This window comes from Lepus europaeus, chromosome 12 (assembly GCF_033115175.1).
Source record: "Lepus europaeus isolate LE1 chromosome 12, mLepTim1.pri, whole genome shotgun sequence".
Classification (NCBI taxonomy): Eukaryota; Metazoa; Chordata; class Mammalia; order Lagomorpha; family Leporidae; genus Lepus; species Lepus europaeus.
This window is the reverse complement of record NC_084838.1, coordinates 9,555,544-9,575,530: the sequence shown is the minus strand read 5'-3', so window position 1 is coordinate 9,575,530 and position 19,987 is coordinate 9,555,544. Positions and strand designations below refer to the sequence as shown.

At 44.3% G+C, this 19,987-nt stretch overlaps 1 protein-coding gene across 1 annotated transcript in view; it reads right to left on the bottom strand.

Moving 5' to 3' along the window:
* Window positions 1–19,987, bottom strand: part of PSMB7 (proteasome 20S subunit beta 7) — a 67,023-nt gene that overhangs the window by 24,960 nt on the left and 22,076 nt on the right. Inside the window, exon 6 of the mRNA XM_062207583.1 lies at window positions 6,412–6,470. Coding sequence (XP_062063567.1) covers window positions 6,412–6,470 — 59 coding nt within the window. The remainder of the gene's footprint in view (window positions 1–6,411; window positions 6,471–19,987) is intronic.

Genomic DNA, 19,987 nt, shown 5'->3' with positions numbered 1-19,987 from the left:
ACATTGTTTGAGAAGTGTACTAGTTAGTTATCTTCCTCTCTTATCTCAGAACAAAATCTAGCTCTCTCCAAAAGGGAGAAAGAGGAAGGACCCCCTCGGTTCCCCAGGAAGCAAGTGATGACAGATTTTGCTTCAGCTCAGGGTTATCCCATCTCAACTCAACAAACACATCCTAAACATCAGGCACTGAAGAATAGAGGTGATTTTTTTTATTTTTAGAGAGTTTCTTTTTCACCTACCAATTTGGTGGGGTTTTTTTTAAGATTTATTTTTATTTTATTTGAAAGAGTTACAGAGAGAGAGAGAGAGAGAGAGAGACCGAGCGATTGTCTTCTATCCGTTGGTTCACTCCTCAAATGGCCAAAACAGCAGGAGCTGAGCCAATCTGAAGCCAGGAACTTCTTCCGTGCTTCCCATGTGGATGCAAGGGTCCAAGGACTTGGGCCCCCCTCCACTGCTTTCCCAGGCCCATTAGCAGGGAGCTGGGTTGGAAGTAGAGCAGCCAGGACTTGAACCTGCATCCATATGAAATGCCGCTGCCGCAGGCCAAGGCTTTAACCCGGTGTGCCATCACTGGCCTCCAGAGATGATTTCATGGCCTCTGCCTTCAGGGAGCTCCCACTCTCAGTGGCAAAGTGGGGGAGATGTCCCCCTAAAAACAACTATCAAACAACAGGGCAGCTATGTACAATGGGGCACAGACAATAAACAGAAGTGGAAGTCACTGAGAACACCAGTGGCAGAAACCAGCGGTGGGAGGAGAAAGCAGCAATGAAGCACTCACTATGCTCATAAAACAACAAACACACAAAAAGCTGCAGCTGACCTCGGTTCCCACAAGTTCCATATTCATCCCTGGGTGCATACATGAACACGTTTTTATTTGTCTTAATAGGAGGTACCCAATTTTATGTGTCTTGGAGAAAAATATAAACAGCATACCACATTCAGGATTTCACAGATACAAAGTAATTTTTTTTTTTTTTGCAGGAGACAGAGAGACAAGAGAAAGCCCCCAGAGACCAGTTCATTTCCTGAATGCCCGCAGTGGCCAAGAATGGACAGAGGCCAAAGCTAGCAGACAGAACTCAATCCAGGTCTCCTACATGGGTGGCAGGAACCCAGTTCTTTGAGCCATCACCTTTGCTTCCTAGGTTCTGTATTAACTAGCAGAAAGCTGGAGCCAGAGGAGCCCTGGCACTCCAATATGGGGCATGGGTCTTTTTTTTTTTTTTTTTCTGACAGGCAGAGTGGACAGTGAGAGAGAGAGAGAGACAGAGAGAAAGAGAGAGAGACAAAGAGACAAAGGTCTTCCTTTTGCCGTTGGTTCACCCTCCAATGGCTGCCGCAGCCAGCACGCTGATCCGAAGGCAGGAGCCAGGTGTTTATCCTGGTCTCCCATGCGGGTGCAGGGCCAAAGGACTTGGGCCATCCTCCACTGCCTTCCCGGGCCATAGCAGAGAGCTGGAATGAAAGAGGAGCAGCTGGGACTGGAACCCGGCACCCATATGGGATGCCGGCGCTGCAGGCTGAGTTTTAACCAAGTGAGCCACGGCGCCAGCCCCCCCTTTTTAAAAATTTTTTAAAATTTCTTTTATTTGACAGAGTTAGCCAGTGAAAGAAACCCGGTGTGCCGGTGCCACAAGGCGGAGGATTAGCCTATTGAGCCACGGCGCCGGCCACGGGGCATGGGTCTTAATCACTAGATCAAACACCTACCTCAACAAGCTGTATTTTAAAACCTAAATTAAGATGATGAAATGAAGCAGCTGTGGAAAAGAGGGGTAAGGAACTGACTGCAAGGGGGCACTTGGAAGCGAAGGAAATGCTCTACATGAGTTACCTGGGTAATTACAAATGCCAAAACCCATGGAATTTTATGTTTAAGATCTGTGTATTATTTTATTATGTGCACGTGACACCTCACACACACACACACACACAAGAGTCAAGGAAAGCTTTCAGGAAAAATAATAGTGGTGAAATCTGGATATGGCAGAAACCTAAAATATGATAATGGTGTGCAAAGACATGCTCAAGACAAAATGTTAGATTAGCCCTGTCCAGTAAGTTTTCTAGTAGCTACATTTTAAAGTCCAAATGAGTAAATTTTATTAATACTTAACCAATACTAAAACCAGTACCATTTTAACAGGTAATCTATATGAAGATTACTAATGAAATATTCTTTTAAAATTCTGTAATAAGACTGAAATCTGACACATGTTTTCTACTCACAGCTCCTCTCAGCTGACTGGCCACACTCAAGCACTTGACAGCCATACACAGCTGGTGGCTACTCCACTGCACAGGGCAATGAGACAATGAGAAATGAGAGAGTATTAAAGATTTCTAAGCAGGAAAGGACTTTCATTTCATAATACTATAGCGTAGCTCTACACTATACAAAGCACAGGTTTATAGATCTTTGTGTCTTTTTTAAGATTACTTACTTGGAAGTGTGACAGAGAGAGCTACACAGAGAGGGAAGAGAAAGATAAACATACATCTTCCATCTGCTGGTTCACTTCCCAAATGACTGCAATGGCCAGAGCTGGGCCAGGCCAAAGCCAGGAACCTGAAATGCCATCTGGGTCTCCCACATGGGTGGCAGGCCCCAAGCACTCGTCCATACTCTGCTGCCTTCTGAGGTGCAATAGCAGGGAGCTGGATAGCAGAGGGAGCAGCCGGGAATTGAATTGCCATCTCAAGCAGGGACTTAACTGACTGCACCACAATACTGGCCCCTGTAGATCTCTACTTTAACAATAAAACCAAGTGTTTGTTTCACGAGTTGGGCCTAACAATTACTGTCTGGCAATCAATCTAGTCACAGTAATCTCCGTGCCCGTGGCAATGCCACTCTCTGTGGGCGCACAGTTTCTGTGCTCGCAGAACTGCTCTCCCGGCCTCTGGCTGGGACAGAAGCCTTTCCTGTACTCAAAGCAAACAAGCACTCACTCGCCCCACCCTGCAATCTCTAATTAGGCCAAGAAAGGAAAGTAACAGAGGACTTCTTGCCACAGAAAAACAGAAAGAAGGAAAATTAAGTCTAGAAACGTGAACCCAAATGTCTTTGTTTCCATGAGTCCTGTGCAAATGCAGAGCCAGAAATGACACCTTGGGCAAATTCTCCCCCACAAGACACAGTTTCCACTCAACTCTGCAAGGCAGCTTCAGCCTTCCACCAACTCGACTTCATTTATGTTCAACCAAAGTAGTGTAGTCAGTACAGTCACCTGTGTAGTCTTCGCAGGCATTTTTTGGGGATCCAGTAACATTTTTAAAGTATTCTCTACTGGCAGCTGTCATACTGGTTTTTTTTTAGATTTTTATTTTATTTATTTGAGAGGTAGAGCTACAGACAGTGAGAGGGAGAGACAGAGAAAGGTCTTCCTTCTGTTGGTTCACTCCCCAGATGGCTGCAATGGCTGGAGCTGCGCCAATCCGAAGCCAGGAGCCAGGAGCTTCTTCCCGGTCTACCATGCGGGTGCAGGGGCCCAAGGACTTGGGCCATCTTCTACTGCTCTCTCAGGCCACAGCAGAGAGCTGGATTGGAAATGGAGCAGCCAGGACTAGAACTGGAGCCCATGTGGGATGCCAGCGCCACAGGCAGAGGATTAACCTACTGTGCCACAGCGCCAGCCCGTCTATTTACTTTAAAACTCAGTACTTACAGAAGCAAGTACTACCTTCACCTTAATATTGATTTTCATTGTCAATGTGCATCCAGTTTCAGAAAGTCAATGTTTACCGGTTTTCACCAGTTGCCTGGAACTTTCACCTTGAATAACCAATCAGAAATAGGAATTCTATTGTACCTGTTTCACAGCTAATGCAGAACACTACGTGCTCTGAGGTATAGACATGATTAATCTAAGAAACATTCTTCAGAGTGATAATATCAGAAGTTTTATTGAAGGAATGCTGACAATTGCCTTTACTTCTCAAAAATCACTTGAAGGTCGGCGCCACGGCTCACTAGGCTAATCCTCCGCCTGCAGCGCCGGCACCCCGGGTTCTAGTCCCAGTCGGGGCACCAGTACTGTCCCGGTTGCTCCTCTTCCAGTCCAGCTCTCTACTGTGGCCCGGGAAGGCAGTGGAGGATGGCCCAAGTGCTTGGGCCCTGCACCCGCATGGGAGACCAGGAGAAGCACCTGGCTCCTGGCTTCGGATCAGCGAGATGCGCTGGCCATAGTGGCCATTTAGGGGGTGAAACAACAGAAGGAAAACCTTTCTCTCTCTCTCTCTCATTGTCTAACTCTGCCTGTCCAAAAAAAAAAAAAAAAAATCACTTCAACACAAAATCCATGGCCTTTGAATCATCTCAAACCCAAACTCTTGTTTACATAAAATTACTTTTAGCAGAGTGTGAAGGCACTATTAATACACCTCAGACTTTCAACTTTTTCTTCAATTCTCATTTTTCTTTAACATATGGAGGTCCCAATCCCCTGGAAACAAAGCTTTCAAGAACACTTGAGAAGATGAATGTGGTTTAGGGTGGGCTTGACACTTCTGAGGCGAGGGTCTCAGCAGGGCTCAGGTGGCTCCTTCTCCCCGCGCCTCTTCAGTTCCCTTGGTCTGCAGACCCCGAGGAGCTCCCCTCCTTTAGTCAGAAGCCCAGGGAACTTTCTTTCCCTTTTTCATTTTAAGTAACTTACTGTATCTTATTTTTTCTCTATGCATGTAAGAATCCCAAACAGAAAATAATGCTGATATGGGAATAAATTGCCACACTGAGAAATGAGAACAGAATTTTAACCTCATTTACAGTTTTATACTTGGACCTGTTTACTATTCTTCATTGGAATAAGAGACTATCCTATTTTTGTTCTTTAAATTTTTATTTACTGGAGAGAGAAATCTTGCATCTCCTGGTTCACTCCCCAAATGTCCACAATGGCTAGGGCTGGGCCAAGGCCAGAGACAGGGATGCAAATAAATGAGACTATAATCCATGTCTCCTATGTGGAGACAGGAACTCAATCATTTGAGCCATTACCATTGCTTCCTAGGATCTGCAGTGCTAGGAAGCCGAGGTCAGAAGTGAAGTGGAGCTGAGGATCAAACCCAGGCACTCCAATGTGGGACAGTGGCGTCTTAGCTGGCAGGCTATACATCCATTCCCAACACTATCACTTTTAGTATAAATCAGTTACCTAAATCCTACAGTTTTAATTCATGAAGATGTCCAAGAAAGGGAGAAATATGGCCCAGTCAAATTATTTAGTAGTTTCCTCCTCACTTTCAAAAGGTACAGCAGCTTCTGGCAGAAAAGTCAGTACTAATAGATCAGTATCCATACCCCGAGTTCTGTGGCTTTCATGCCCTTGGCCCAAATCTAAGGGATAAAGAGAGTTCGGAATTCCAGTAACACCTGGTGCTCCAAGAACAATGAAAAGGGGGAAGAACAAAATATTTTTCATATACCATCTTCTTCAAAGATGATTATATATAAAGCATTGTCAAAAAGTAATCCCAAAGATGTCCTATGGTGGTACCTCAGTAAAAGAATACTGCAAAGTGAGAAATGGCAGAAACCCATATACTAAGGAATAGGGTAACCCTCTCATCATCAACTGCCTACTAACTGTTGAAAAGAAACTAACATACTCCGTAAAAAAATACAACAGCAAATGATGAAGGCTACTCAGCCTCAGCTGTCTACCTACAGGCCAGCAGTGTGGAGGAAGCACAGTGAGGAATTACATGGTGCCAGGAGTATCCCGGCATTTTGAACACACCTTTGGAAGTGGCAAAAGGACATCTGTGGATTCATTCCTGGAAGTGTTGGCAGGGATGGGGGGCTGCTTAATGTGGGCCCAGCTACCCAGAAGACACCATCTCTTCCACCACCTATCAGGACAAGCTTTCTCACAGACATATAGGAGACACCAGAATCCATTACAGAGAGAGGATTTTACCACACACACGCTCTTGTCCCTACCTTCCACCAGATGCAGAATCATCTATGGGGATTTAAAAAACTGCCCTTATTTCCAGGTCAGGTCTGTATGACATAGCAAAGACATACACAGTTTCTCTATTCTTAGAGAACAGAAAAACCCGTCACTGGGAGGTGCGGTGACACAGAAAGCAGAGTGCCCAAGAAAACATTCCACACTGCAGCAGCACTGACAGCTGGCAGGCTCCTAAACAGTGCAGAGCCCAGAGCAAGAAGCTGAACAGCAGCTGGCTGCCCAAGCCCTAGGGAGGGCACCGTACGCCCACTGAAAAGGGAGCTATCGCAGGGAGCAGTCTCCTCAGCAAACACACTGTCTGCCAAAGAACATTCCGGCACCCAACGAGGCTGCACCAGCTTCAGAGCAATCAACAATCAATTTGTCAATGTTGGACGCACAACTGGAAAAACAGCTGAAAGAGACAAACTACAGGGATTTTACGTACCTCCATGTCTGGCCTAAACTTATCTTCAAACACAGCCATAGCTGCCAAGGAGCCAGAACCTGTAAGAAAAGGAACACTCAGTGTATTTTACCAACTCCAAGCTTCTCCATCTCAAGTTTACCTTGGGGTACCAAAAACTGAAAAGACATGCCCAATGTCACATTCAAGTATAAGTTTTGGCCCTAAAGGGCCACACAAACCAGGTTTAAAAAAAAAAAACTTCAAAAGCCTGAAGTCACACTTACCACTACCTCGGGTAAGACTGCCACTGGCCTTATGTCTGCTACTGACTAGAGTAACTGTAAATTATTCACAGTAAAATGCTGAAGCATGAAAATGAGATTGTGGAGAACTAATGTTTTTTCAAAAAGTGAAGGCCACATAATTTCCTATATCCTGTGCTGTGAGCCCCATGCTCTATCTACACTGTGCCTTGGCGGGCTGCTGGGGATAGTGCTAAATACCAAGCCAGTTAGAAAGAATACATTGTTTTAATGAGCTGGCCCTGCTAGAGTCACCTTGACAGGGAAGAAACTACCGCACCAGCAATGGTAATAGGACTGCAAACCGCAGCCACCAGGTTGTTCCAGCTACAACTGTAAACCACTTTATTATGTGGCATTTATTTGGAGCTATTATTTTTAGTTTGTACTTTGAAGAGTAACAGCTGAGTAGACAAAATGACAGACAAAGAAACAAAAATTTATTATCACAATAGCAAATGGCTGAGAGGTTATGGTGCATAGATATTAACAGACAGCAAATTTATCCCTACAAAAGTAGGATTACAAAGGCATTACAAATAAGTATGGGCTCCTTTTGAATGCAGGCTGGAGGCAGCTCAGCACTATTTGAAAATCTGAACTTGCTTTGTTCGGAAACCGGAGAATGTTTACAAAATCATCATCTTGTCTTTACCGGGCTCTGGTAATATTTCAGAATACTCTACTTTTGGAGAGAGGATAGAGTTGGCCACAATTTTTTACTCCAATTAGAAGATTTTTTTGGCATTTATTACTTTTTAACTTGTTTTGCATAACACTATCTATTTAGCTGGGTCACAGAGAAAACCATATTTTCTATTTAAAATGATTTGTGTACATCGCTTGACCACCTCAATGGTTTAGCAAAGGAAAAAGGCAGCGATTAAACAGTTTCAAATGAGGTGTCCTGCTGATTTTATCAAGTCTGCTGAATGTATAATGAAAAAGGAGAAGCTGACAGCAACAGTGCATTGAGAAAATACAGACTACCTTATCTGAACCATTTAAGGAGGTCCAATTATAGATCAAATTTAAAGGGTAGAAACAGCAGATTTACAGACACAAATCAATGAACATGGTAATCCCGATGAATATGACAGATACTCCTGTTCCAGAATATTGCTGCGGCTTAGGATCATTACCTTCCCAGCATCGGCTACATCACAGCTAAAGCAGTGGGGAGTGCCAAGCACAGACCAGCATTACAAGCAATGACTATTCATTTAGGCTTTGAGAAGCAAAAGGCAACCCCATTTTCCCCTCTCACAATTTTTCTTTTGTTAATAATAACAATAATAAAAAAAAAAAAGCTAAAATGGTGATCTAAAGGGAAGTTAAAAGCTCTCTGTAAAAGAGACAGAATTTAGCAGATGTAAAACCTGTGCACTGGGATACCATGAGCAATATGCAGAAGCAAATTCACCAAAACAAATCTCTGAATTTCCAAGTAAACACATCCTTGAACACGTGCAAACAGGGTCCAATTCCACCAACATCCTGAGATCCAGGGACTGAGGGGGAGTATCCTGAGTTCCTACTCTAAGGCGCAGGTGAGCAGCAGCCTCGGACTCACCAGTAGAGAGCAAGCTGGCACGGAACACAAAGGACAGTTGTCAGGAAGAGACCAGAAACTGCAACGAGGGAACTCCGAAAGAAAACCCTCTCTAGACACCAAGTACTCCTGCAGAGCACCCAGAGCAGGCCTGCCTCTTCCAGCACGCTCCGAGAATACCTCTGCGAAGAGCCAAGGGTAAAAGGACAGGGAAAGGTGTCAGCCTAAGAGCCAACAACTCTGTGGAAAATAGTAGAGTCAATGCCAAAAAAGAAAGCCACGCTTACCTTAACAGCATTTTTCTTCAAAACTTACTAGCCATTTTTTCCCTTGGGCCACTCTCTCTTTGGTAGTTTCACAGCAAATAAATTATTTTTCCTCTATTATTTTCCCTAGGCACACATATATCCTACTGCTCCATTTCATTTGGTACTTTAAGAAATGAGAAATATTTCCTTGCCAATACAATTATTTTTCCTTTATCAAAAACTTGTTCTCCTTACTTAGGAACAATACTGCAGACCAAATTTCTACAAGTAGAAATTACATGCTATTCCCACAGACTTACAACAAGGGTCTATCCAGCACAGGGACAACTCCACATTACCAGAGTCAGATAGCTTTGGAGGTTTTTTGTTTGTTTGTTTGTTTTTGTTTTTTTTAATGTTCCTAAGAGCTAGAGCAGATAAACAGAGAACACAAAAGCTCCTGCTACATTGTATTTGTTTCCCCTTAGACCTAGACCCCCAACACACACACACACACACACATTTTCCTGGAAAGTAGGAACTTCCCAAAATGCCTGATTCTGCTTCCTCTGAGATCAAAACAAACTTGAAAAGATTATTTTTTGAAAATATATTTTGAAAAAGGAATTCGATATTTAAAATAATTTCTAAATCCTTTGCAAATTAGCTCCTGTTCCCAGCTTTTAAAGAAAGGAGGACGCAGCACCCCCTTTCAGAAGGGCACAGAAATGGCAGAAGATGGAGCACAACCACCAGAGGCAGCAGGTCTCCAGGCGCTGGTCCTGTGTCTGAGACCTGAGAGCCTGCAGCTGTGCAAAGTGGGAGAGGACAAGATGCCAACCCTACATAATTTCAAGGCAACATAATGGGGAACACAAGGAACAAGGCATTGACCATTGAGAGAAAGACAGTAAACTCAATGAGGCCATCTTGAAATTAAAATTAACCTTACAATTAAAATTCTTTAATAAATTTATTAAATAATTAAAATTATTTTATTCAAGTTTCCTAAACTTGATTAGTCCAACATCGAACTTAATACAAGTCATCAAACATCACAGTACAGCTGTGCACATGGTAGTCACCACTGTGTGACCTACTAAACATTCAAATGTCATGTCATTTTCCCCATAAACCATTAATGGTGCCCTGAGGTATTCCATTATTTCAGCATCAAACTACCTAACCTAGCACTCTTCTTCATACATAAAATCAAGGCAAAAATCTCTTTAAGGATCCTTTCCCCTGCAGAGACCCCTCAGCATTGTCTGGTTTCCCATCAAGGAGTAAGTATACAGAAAAGGCATGGGACAGTGGGCCCAGCACAGCACCCCTGCTTCATATGGCAGTGTGTCACAAGAAAGAGATGATGTCACACAGGATCTGCTTCCCAAGCTGCAGGCTGATGGCTGTGGCAAGGGCTGTGGTGAGGTCTGCCCTCCAAGAACTCACAGTCCAGGAGGGAGGAGAGGACAGCCGAGGGAAGCAAGTAAGGCATTGTGCTAAACACCCACCAGGAGCTATTTAACATCACTGAAGTCATCCTCATAGCAGCCCATTAAAATGGTAGCACATCTTGTCTAGGATTACAGGACTAAACAGTACAACAGCATGATTCCTGTCTCGGCTATGAGCCGACATCACTCTCATAAGGAAAGTTCTACATGCCTCAACATACCTCAGAGAGGACAGATCTGACCTTCCACAACCAGGTCTCTGCCTCCTTCCCTCCCAAATACACAGACACTTGACACTCCATCAACACCACACTGACAACCATCTCCTAAGCGCCCATGCCACTCCAAGCCTATCTCAGCTTGGTACACGGTAGTCCCTCCACCCCCTTGACAGTCCATGGAACTCCTGGTCACCCTGAACCCCAGCATCTTCCCAGAAGCCTCCTTTGATCACCACTACACCCCACTAGAGAACGCAGCTCTCATCTGCAACGTGTCCATTCTTTCATAGCCACACCCCCCACACGCAGTGACCTCCAGCACGTGGCAAGCACTAAGGGTGTGCGTGCGAAGTAAGATGCACTCAACTACAACTATTAACATACAAACAGAGGAGCCAGGGAAACTCTGAGCCTAAACGAGTGTGATAGCAGTAAATGCCTCGATAATGCGCAAAAGGACACTTACTGCCTAATTTACCACACGAGGCAGAATATAGGACAAACTCAAATGCAAAGCAAGTCCAATGTTCAAAAAACAAAAAAAGACCTCAAAACCACAAAACCGTGTCCTATTAGATGTCCAAGTCTGGTTCAAACCACTGTGCTATCACTGGAATGAGCTTCCCTTCATGGAAGCTGTCTCATCAGTAGTTCCATGTAGCTGGCTCCTTAGCAACCTTCAGCCAGACTGCCTTTTCTAGCCCACCCACAGTTACAGAGTAGCCAAATGTTGCTTCCAGAACAAAGCTCTTCAAACAGAAAAACAAGGTGCATTCAGTGACCAGCATTTAGAAAGACAACTGTGTGCAGCAACTGAGATGGTTATCCAGCCATTGTCTGCCTTCCACTGCACCTCCTTCCTCCCCACCCAAGCCCACCCAGGCAGGTGGGGCCAGGAACCGTGGTCTGCACGCCCTGATCCGCACTCGCTGCTCCAGTGGTCAATGTCTATCCCTGGCTGTCCCCGTCAGGTACTCATTAAAATCCTGTGCCCCACGCCCAGTGGCAGCCAGAAAGAAGACACAGTCTGCTCCCCGTCTGCCAGCCAGGGTCTGACACACCCACCCACCCTTGAGATGACTGGGGGCTGCCCACAGAGCACCCACGGCACACGGGCCACAGCCCTAGCCACCACACTTTTAAACCTATCTGTTTTTACTAACAGCAGGTCACTGGCTTAAAAAAAAAAAATCCTGTAAAAAATGTAAACTATAAGCCCTAAACTCAGAAAAATAATATGCAACATGCATCACATTAACAACTAGAAAAGAACTTACAGACAAATAACATCAATACTGCAACAGAAACAAGAACACAGCAGTTTTAAAAAGACAAAAGGCAGAGGCCTAAACCCGTTTACAAACACTGTTCAAGTTCAGTAGTAATCAAAGGAATAGAAGTAGAAATAAAACCACCATTTTTTGCCTTTTAAATTAACAAAGATTAAAAAGAATAATAGTGCTGACAAAAGAGTGATGAAATGGATAAGCTAACACACTTGGAGAAGCAAAAACAGAGATCGCTGCTAGTGGGCAAATCAGAAATATCAGTTGGAGGCTGGCGCTGCGGCTCACTAGGCTAATCCTCCGCCTGCGGCGCAGGCACACTGGGTTCTAGTCCCCGTTGGGGCACCGGATTCTGTCCCAGTTGTCCCTCTTCCAGTCCAGCTCTCTGCTGTGGCCTGGGATGGCAGTGGAGAATGGCCCAAGTGCTTGGGCCCTGCACCCACATGAGAGACCAGGAAGAAACACCTGGTTCCTGACTTCAGATCGGCGCAGTGCGCCAGCCGCAGCAGCCATTTGGGGGGTGAACCAACAGAAGGAAGACCTTTCTCTCTCTCTCTCACTGTCTAACTCTTCCTGTCAAAAAAAAAAAGAAATATCAATTGGAAATCATAAAGATACAGTTACATAAAAACCACCAAACAAGCAATTCTATTGCCAGAGAGTTATGAGTTACCCTAAAGAAATAACTGCAAGTTATTTATATAAAAATATCATTGTTTAAATTTGGGCGGGGGCAAGGAAGAACCACAACAATAAACCTGGAGATGAATGTAAAGGTCCAACAATCAGGAGCCAGAGGGGAAAGACAGTAAAATACTACATGCTGCAATACATGTTCAGGTCACTGAACATGACAAAGTACAAGTATTTTTTGGGCAATGGAAACACGTTAATGATATAATATTAGTGGGGGAAAAACAAAACTCAAAGCAATATTAACAGACAAGTAACATATTACACAAATCTGGAGGAACAGAAATCAAAATGGCACGCTTATTTCTGGGCAGTGCTATTTTCCCATTTGTTTACTTATATTTTTAAATTTTCCTCCAAAGAACATGCATTACTTGCAATTTTTTTAAGCATAATCTTGGAGAAAATCCAATGGAAGAAGATGGAGAAAAGAAGCAAAAGACCAAGACCCTGCTGGCTGTCGCAGTCTGTGTAACAGCAGCAGCAGGCATCTTAAGGCTTATTCCTTAAATCTGCACAAAGGAGCCTGAAGGTCAATCCGTGCAAAAGCCCACAATTCCAAAGAATGACAGCAATCAGTCATCACACAACAAACAGCCCAAGTCTACCACTGAGAGGGCTGGCCTAGGACTGTCTTAGAGGCCCACTCAACGTAAGGATAAAGTCCGCTGAGCAGATCTGCACGGAGGCAGACCCCACTCATCCAGAAGGGAACTCTGCGGCAGAGTACTGAGCCGACTACAGCGAGTGCAGCTGCACTAGATACACACGGCATTCAAGAAATCGCAAAACACAGGTACGTCCATCAGTTTTGTTTGCTCTTTGGACACTGCAGGTTCTAATAGTCCCATTTCACAAAAAGGGAAACTGAGCTTAGAGATAAGAAACTTTCCCAGATCACACAGCCAGTGGGATTTTGAAGCCAGATCTTTCTGAATTTAAAGTGTGCAGTATTTTTTCCATTCTACCATGCTGCCTCTGAAATAGCAAAGCCAAATGCTTGAAATCAAGATTAGCAAGTACACCAGGAAAAAGCAGCTCTTTTCTTAGCTCCCCACACCAAAAAAGCATGCCTTCCAATTTGCCTTTTTCTTCGGATTGCATCAAAACGATTACCACACATCTGGATATGGTTAATTTGGGTTGTTTTGCTTGGCCACTCAAATGAGATTGGAATTTTAGTTAAATGTTTTAAATGATTAAACATATGCATTTACTGTTCAGCAATGCCACTCAAGTACCTGTTCTAAGAGCATTTATTCTAAAGGCCTCATTAAAAAAAAATTAAACACACAGTGAAACTAGTCTCCATTTTCTAAAGCCTCAAGTATTTTTTATCTTAGCTTATCAACAATCAAAGAGGTTGATTATCCTTTATTCCAAATGCTTGCAACCAAAAAAAAAAAAAAAGTGTTTCACATTTTGGATCTTGGAATATTTGCACATAAATAAATAATGAGGTATCTCAGGGATGGGATCAGTCTAAACCCCAAACCCATTTATGATCCATGTACATCTGAGCCTGAAGGTAATTTCATGTACTATGTGAGCGTGCCTGAATTCCGACTGCAACCTGGACCTGAAACCAGGTGCAGGATTTCGCACTTGCAGGGCTGTGTCAGTGCTCAGAAGTTCCCAATGTGGAAGGTTTTGTTTTTAAGTTCTAAAATGTGGATGGTCTGGTTTTATTAGTGCATTTTATGAAATGCCACAAGGTGCAGAGAGAGAAACCCGGTCTCCTTACGGCAGCGGTGTCACCTCACTCGATGTTTACAGAGAAAGGGTGGAAACTACCCAAAGATCTGCCTGTCTTCTGGAGGACTGCAGATTTGGGGTCTGGGATGTCCAACCTGTGGGTCCAATCTGAACCTATTTTTTTTTTTGGACAGGCAGAGTGGACAGTGAGAGAGAGAGACAGAGAGAAAGGTCTTCCTTTTTGCCGTTGGTTCACCCTCAATGGCCACTGCGGACGACGGCGCATCTTGCTGAGCCAAAGCCAGGAGCCAGGTGCTTCTCCTGGTCTCCCATGCGGGTGCAGGGCCCAAGGACTTGGGCCATCCTCCACTGCCTTCCCCGGCCACAGCAGAGAGCTGGCCTGGAAGAGGAGCAACCGGGATAGAATCCGGTGCCCCGACCGGGACTAGAACCCGGTGTGCCGGCGCCACAAGGTGGAGGATTAGCCTGTTAAGCCACAGCGCCGGCCTGAACCTAAGTTTTTCTGAAAGAGCAACACAATGCAGGAGAGAATCTGAAATGCATCAAAAAATTTTACACCTAGATACTGTTTTTAACGTGGCTCTACACATTCAAAATCCTGCATTATTAATAAGGCTTGGAGATAGTGATTTTCTAAATGAAACACTATTTTATATGTCAGTTCACTAAAATGCTGAAGCAAATTTAATAATTCTACAATCCACATTACTTGACATGCTATGGAAACAGTAAGACTGAAAGAATTTTCCAAAAGCTGCTGTACTAAGTCAAACTCAAGGAAGGATCTGAAAATCAGCAGTAGAAATTCGCTTTTTCTAATAAGATCTATAATCACAAACTCTTAGACTGGAGAAGGGGAAAGTAATTACGGGAGGTTTTTTTTAGGTCTCAGACTGAGAACTCAACTGCTGAGGGTATGTCCCCATTTTATAGACAAGGAAACTAAGGCTTGACTAGTTTAAAATAATTTGCTCAAGGCAATACAGTTACTAAGTGTAGCCAAGACATAAATCTAGTTCTCATGGTTCTTGAGCCCATGTACCTTTTAGAAGAGGAACTCCCCACTCTTCACTCAAATAAACTACTCCCAACTGCCCCCTCACTCCCACTCCTGCCCCGCAGGCTCTGGGAACGTAAGACACAGAGGAGGGGACACATCCCTGGGGTTCCCCAGCGGTCTGCCCAGGCGCACTGCTCCAGGAGGCATCCTGCCCTCAGCACCACGGGAACGCTCCCTCTGAAACCACACAGTGCAGTAGCCCTGCTGCCTTACTTTCCTTCCTCACACAAAAGGGATGACAGGCAGCTTGTGTCTTCCTCCAAGAGGGGATACCAGGGCAGAAGGAGATGCGTGACACAAAGCAGAATGCCAGGACACAGTAAGAGCTCAGTGAAAGTTAGCTACCGTAAGGCTCTAAGGAAAGGTCCCCATCCCCCAGTGGCTTTTTTACACAATTATTCCCAATGAGTCCCAGGGTGGGCAACTTTAAATGGAAACAGCGGTCTTCAAACTTCTACTCTTAGAGTCACAAAGTTCTGAGAGGTGGCAGCAAGAAACAGGCTTCACCTGCCTTCCCCAAGTTAATTTAGCCAGATCATCTCAAGAAAAAAGCTGCTCTTCTGCTAAGGAGTAGTCCATTTTAAGCACCCCAGGACCTGTTTGGCACCATGGCCTGCCAAGGTGGAAGATATATGCAGTGATCAAAGAGTCAGCCGTAGGACTTTCTAATCCATCAGTGTCGGCTCTCCCTGACATAGTGCTTACTCACACTTGCCATTGTTAGTCAACTGGCCACTCAGCCTGGGTAAAATCTGGTGCTTCGCACAGACCCGTGGATTGCGGTCATTTTTCATTCCTTCTCTGTCTACAAGGCCTCGTCTCCTGGTTTTGGCGCTTGCTCTAGAGGCCAACAATTCCCACGTACGAACGGCTGGTTTATGAATCTGAAGCAATGATGGTGCCAGAGGAACGCATTCAGCCACTAGAGAGCAGTGAAGCGCCTCTTGTTGCTCAGTAAAACCGAGCCACAGATTCCGTGGTTTAATTGTATGCATGCATTTCATTCTAAGTCTTGGCCAACAGCTTCCTATGCAAGGCAAGCCAAGCAATCAGACGATCTTGCATCGCTTGCTGAAATCCAGACTTGTCCTTTGTCAGCATAAACAGTTTAATTTGATGTTTTCACTCCTGAGTAAGCACTGAGCGTTACATTTAAACCCCTCGTGAGGGGGAAGAGTGCTTCCTTTTCATCAGCAAACGTACCCCAATGCCAGAGTCTGCCTTTCACTCCTAACGGATTTTTAAAAATCATTCCACTTAATGTCTAGAAATATAATTTTAAGGCATCCAACATTTCACACATAAACTAATTTTTCAAAAATACAGATTCTTTTCTAAACAAACTATAATATAATGTAGTCAAAGAGGAGTTAAATTTTACTCTAATAATTTAAAACACCACTTGAAGGGAACAGGGATTTTTCTTACAATTCAACTGTAACGTCTCATTGACTTGACAGGTTATAAACACTTTTTCTTAAGAAAAGACTAACAATCAGGTGCATCCAGGCCTAAAATGTGGATGGTCTGGTTTTATTAGTGCATTTTATGAAATGCCACAAGGTGCAGAGAGAGAAACCCGGTCTCCTTACGGCAGCGGTGTCACCTCACTCGATGTATACAGAGACAGAGGGTAGAAATTACCCAAAGATCTGCCTGTCTTCTTGGCCTCCCTCATGGCCAGGCCCGCCAGGGAACAGCAGCTCTCACTCAGCCATCGCCAGCAGAGGACACAGAGAGTCCCACAGCGGGAGCTCCCTCAGAGGCGTCCTCTACTGACAAGAACTTCCCCAAATGCAGGCCAGGCCACTCAGCAGGCCTGCTCTGCTCTGGGTTTTCATGTCCCTCAGAAGTCTTAAGGATGAAAGAATGATTTTACTAATTGTAAAAGCAAACCTAGTTTTAATCCTAAGTAAAGGTTCCTCCTGACCATAGGGCCTGTGTACAACAATAAGATATCCTTTCTTGGGGCCAGCACTGTGTTGTAGCGGGTAAAGCCGCCGCCTGCAGTGCCGGCATCCCATATGGGCGCCAGTTCAAGTCCCAGCTGCTCCACTTCTGATCCAGCTCTCTGCTATGGCCTGGGAAAGCAGTTGAAGATGGCCCAAGTCCTTGGGCCCCTGCACCCACATGGGAGACTGGGAGAAGCTCCTGGCTCCTGGCTTCAAATCGGTGCAACTCCGGCCATTGTGGCCATCTGGGGAGTGAACCAGCGGATAGAAGAACTCTCTCTCCTTTTCTCTCTCTCTGTGTAACTTTGACTTTCAAATAAGTAAATAAATCTTTATATATACATATCCTCTTTTTTTAAAAAAAGTGCAGTTACATATAGTTCCTCATCTAACTCTTCTGTGAACTAGATGCTACAATCTCCATTTTACAGATGGACAAACTCTAAGACCAGAGAGATGAAAAAAACCTACCCCAAGTCACACAGCTAGCAAAAGCAGAGTGGGAACCCAAACCCAATCTGGCGGACAGTAAATTCCTAGGTACAGGAACCACGCAGTGAAAAGTCTTCCAATGCAGAAAATGACCTTTCCCCTAACTGACCAGTAAGAAAGCAGAAGACCAAGCACTAGGTTAGGAGAGCATAAAAGCGTTTTTCATTGGCAGGGCCAGTTCTGGACCAATTCTGAAACAAGAGCACACAAAGATGGATTAGTTAACCCCACTTTCTCGGAAGTGGGGTTTACGGCAAAGAACTGTTTCACTGAACCATTATGAACAGTACTCCTGGCAGGAGTTTTATGTGGTTGTAGGCCCATCAAGAACTGAATTCAAATCAGGAAAGATGTCACGGAAAAGCATCACAGCAGAAAAAAGGAGGACTACCACACTACACATTAACTCAACATCTCACCACTTACCTACAAGAGATTTTTTTGAAAATATAGAACCAAGAACAAAGTCCACTCTAATTAGAATGGATTAAGAACTGGTAAGGGCTGAGTATATTACACTCGGAGAAACAGCAAAGTTTAGAAGTGAATATTTTCTCATTTCCTAACATAACGGCACCATCTATTGGCTTAGTACACCTTAGCAGCAACCAAGAAGCAAAATGCATAATTCAGTTTTCGTGGGTTTTTGGTTCCCAGTTGTTTTATTCCTGGCATTCCATAGTGGCATAAATTTTAAGATACAAAATCCATGCATTGCACATTTTAAATCTAAAAAGTTATCTTACTTATATTAATCAAAGCAGGAAAAAGTGCCAGAGAAATCTTAGTACACAGAACTGTACTCAGAGAATGTGTTGGCACTAAAATTATCAAAACACCATGCATCAAACAGCTACTATATGCTACACACAAAGATCTTTACACATGGTACCTCACTGCATCCTCACACAGTTCCCTGGGACAGTTCCTTTAGTCACCTTTTATTTTTTATTTCTTTTTAGTTGAGCGGCAGAGGCAGAGGGAGTAGGGAGCTTCCATTCCTTGGTTCACTTCCCAAATGCCTGAAACACCAGGAGCCAGGAACTCCATCCAGGTCTCCAAAGTGGATGGCAGAAACCCAACTTGAGCCATCACTGCTGTCTCCCAGAGTCTGCATAGCAGGAAACAGGAGGCAGGAGTCAGAGCCAAGTCAAACCCAGGACCTCCAATGTGGAACACAGGTATTTTACCACTAGGCCAACTGCCCACCTTGGTCACCAGTTTGCAGAAGAAATCAGTGCTCTTAACAGCTAGTGAATGCTGGACTTAAGGGTAAGAGTTCACCTGTTTGAGTCCAAAGACCACATCTTTTCACCAAGTCACACTGCCTAAAAACCTACACCACATACACACAAAAATGCACAGTGATGTCCATGGCACGTTCAGAAACAACACGACATTGTAATACTCCAAAAGCTCTGTGACCTTCTCAAGTCAAAAACCCCATCGGCTTCAATTCAGAAATGAGGGTTTTGATGTTCCAAGAGGTTAGGTGACTCAGCTCTGCTCAGGCAGAGCTGGCACCCAAGCAAGGCCTTCCATCTCTTTGCCAGGACTGTAAGTTGCAGAAAAGTCTGCTCTAGTGGCCATTGGCTATGTGGGTAAAGCTTCCACCAAAACAAGGTTTCCCAGACCAGCAGTTTCTCCCTGGTCCACAGGCAGAGAGCTGTCACTACAATCCAGTGTGTGGAGACACACGTGCTTCTGGGACCTCTCACACACACTCACACAGCCCAGGCGAGTGCAGGAAAAAGCAGTTCCTACAACACTACATCAACGAAGGCCACACATACACATCCTCAGAGAAGTCACTGATGAAGGCCTACAAACCACACACAGCTGCTGCTAAATCCACATCTGAGCTAAGAGCTGAAAATGAACATGGAACAAACATCTGCCATCTTGAGACACACTAATTCGATCCAGCCCAGGGTAACTCTCAAAATCAAGTCACGTGGAGATAAGAAAACGTGTACACAAAGACTGCACTTCAGTGTAAAAACACAGAGAAGGGAGCAGATTTGACTCCCTACTGAAGCTCTCTCCATTCCAACTTAATTCTAAGGCTCTTTTGCCTATGAGGGAGACATCCGGTATGATTACCACTCAGTCCTGCATCTTTTTAATCGCTGTGGGGCGCTGTAAACTGGGACTTAGTAGGTACATTCCAGTAATTAGGAAATTGCATAACCAGTTTATCTGGAGACAGAATTTCACCTGATGGTCCTGGCAATGACCCCAAGGCTTCCCTAATGGTGCATACCAATGTTTATGCCTTAAGTTAGTATTCCTAAATTGTCCAAGGGCCTCATTTCCAAGAATGTCATGCCTGAAATTTTATTCATGTTCATTCTCTATGTGGATAAGCACGCAAAAATAAAAATTTATACACCTTGCCAATGCTGCTACAAGGAACACTGCCAAACTAATAGCAAAAGATGGTCCCCAAGCTTCTCCTGACACAACTTCAGCTTGCCTAATAAAGAAAAGCTGGCAAATTCAAAGAATGAGCTAATTAATCTGAGAATTAAAAGAACTCACATTTTGTCTATTAAAAAAATGACTAAAACCCTCTCCCTTTCTTAATAAAGAAGAGAGAAAAGTATCTTATCCAGCTTTCAACAATCACTCTAATC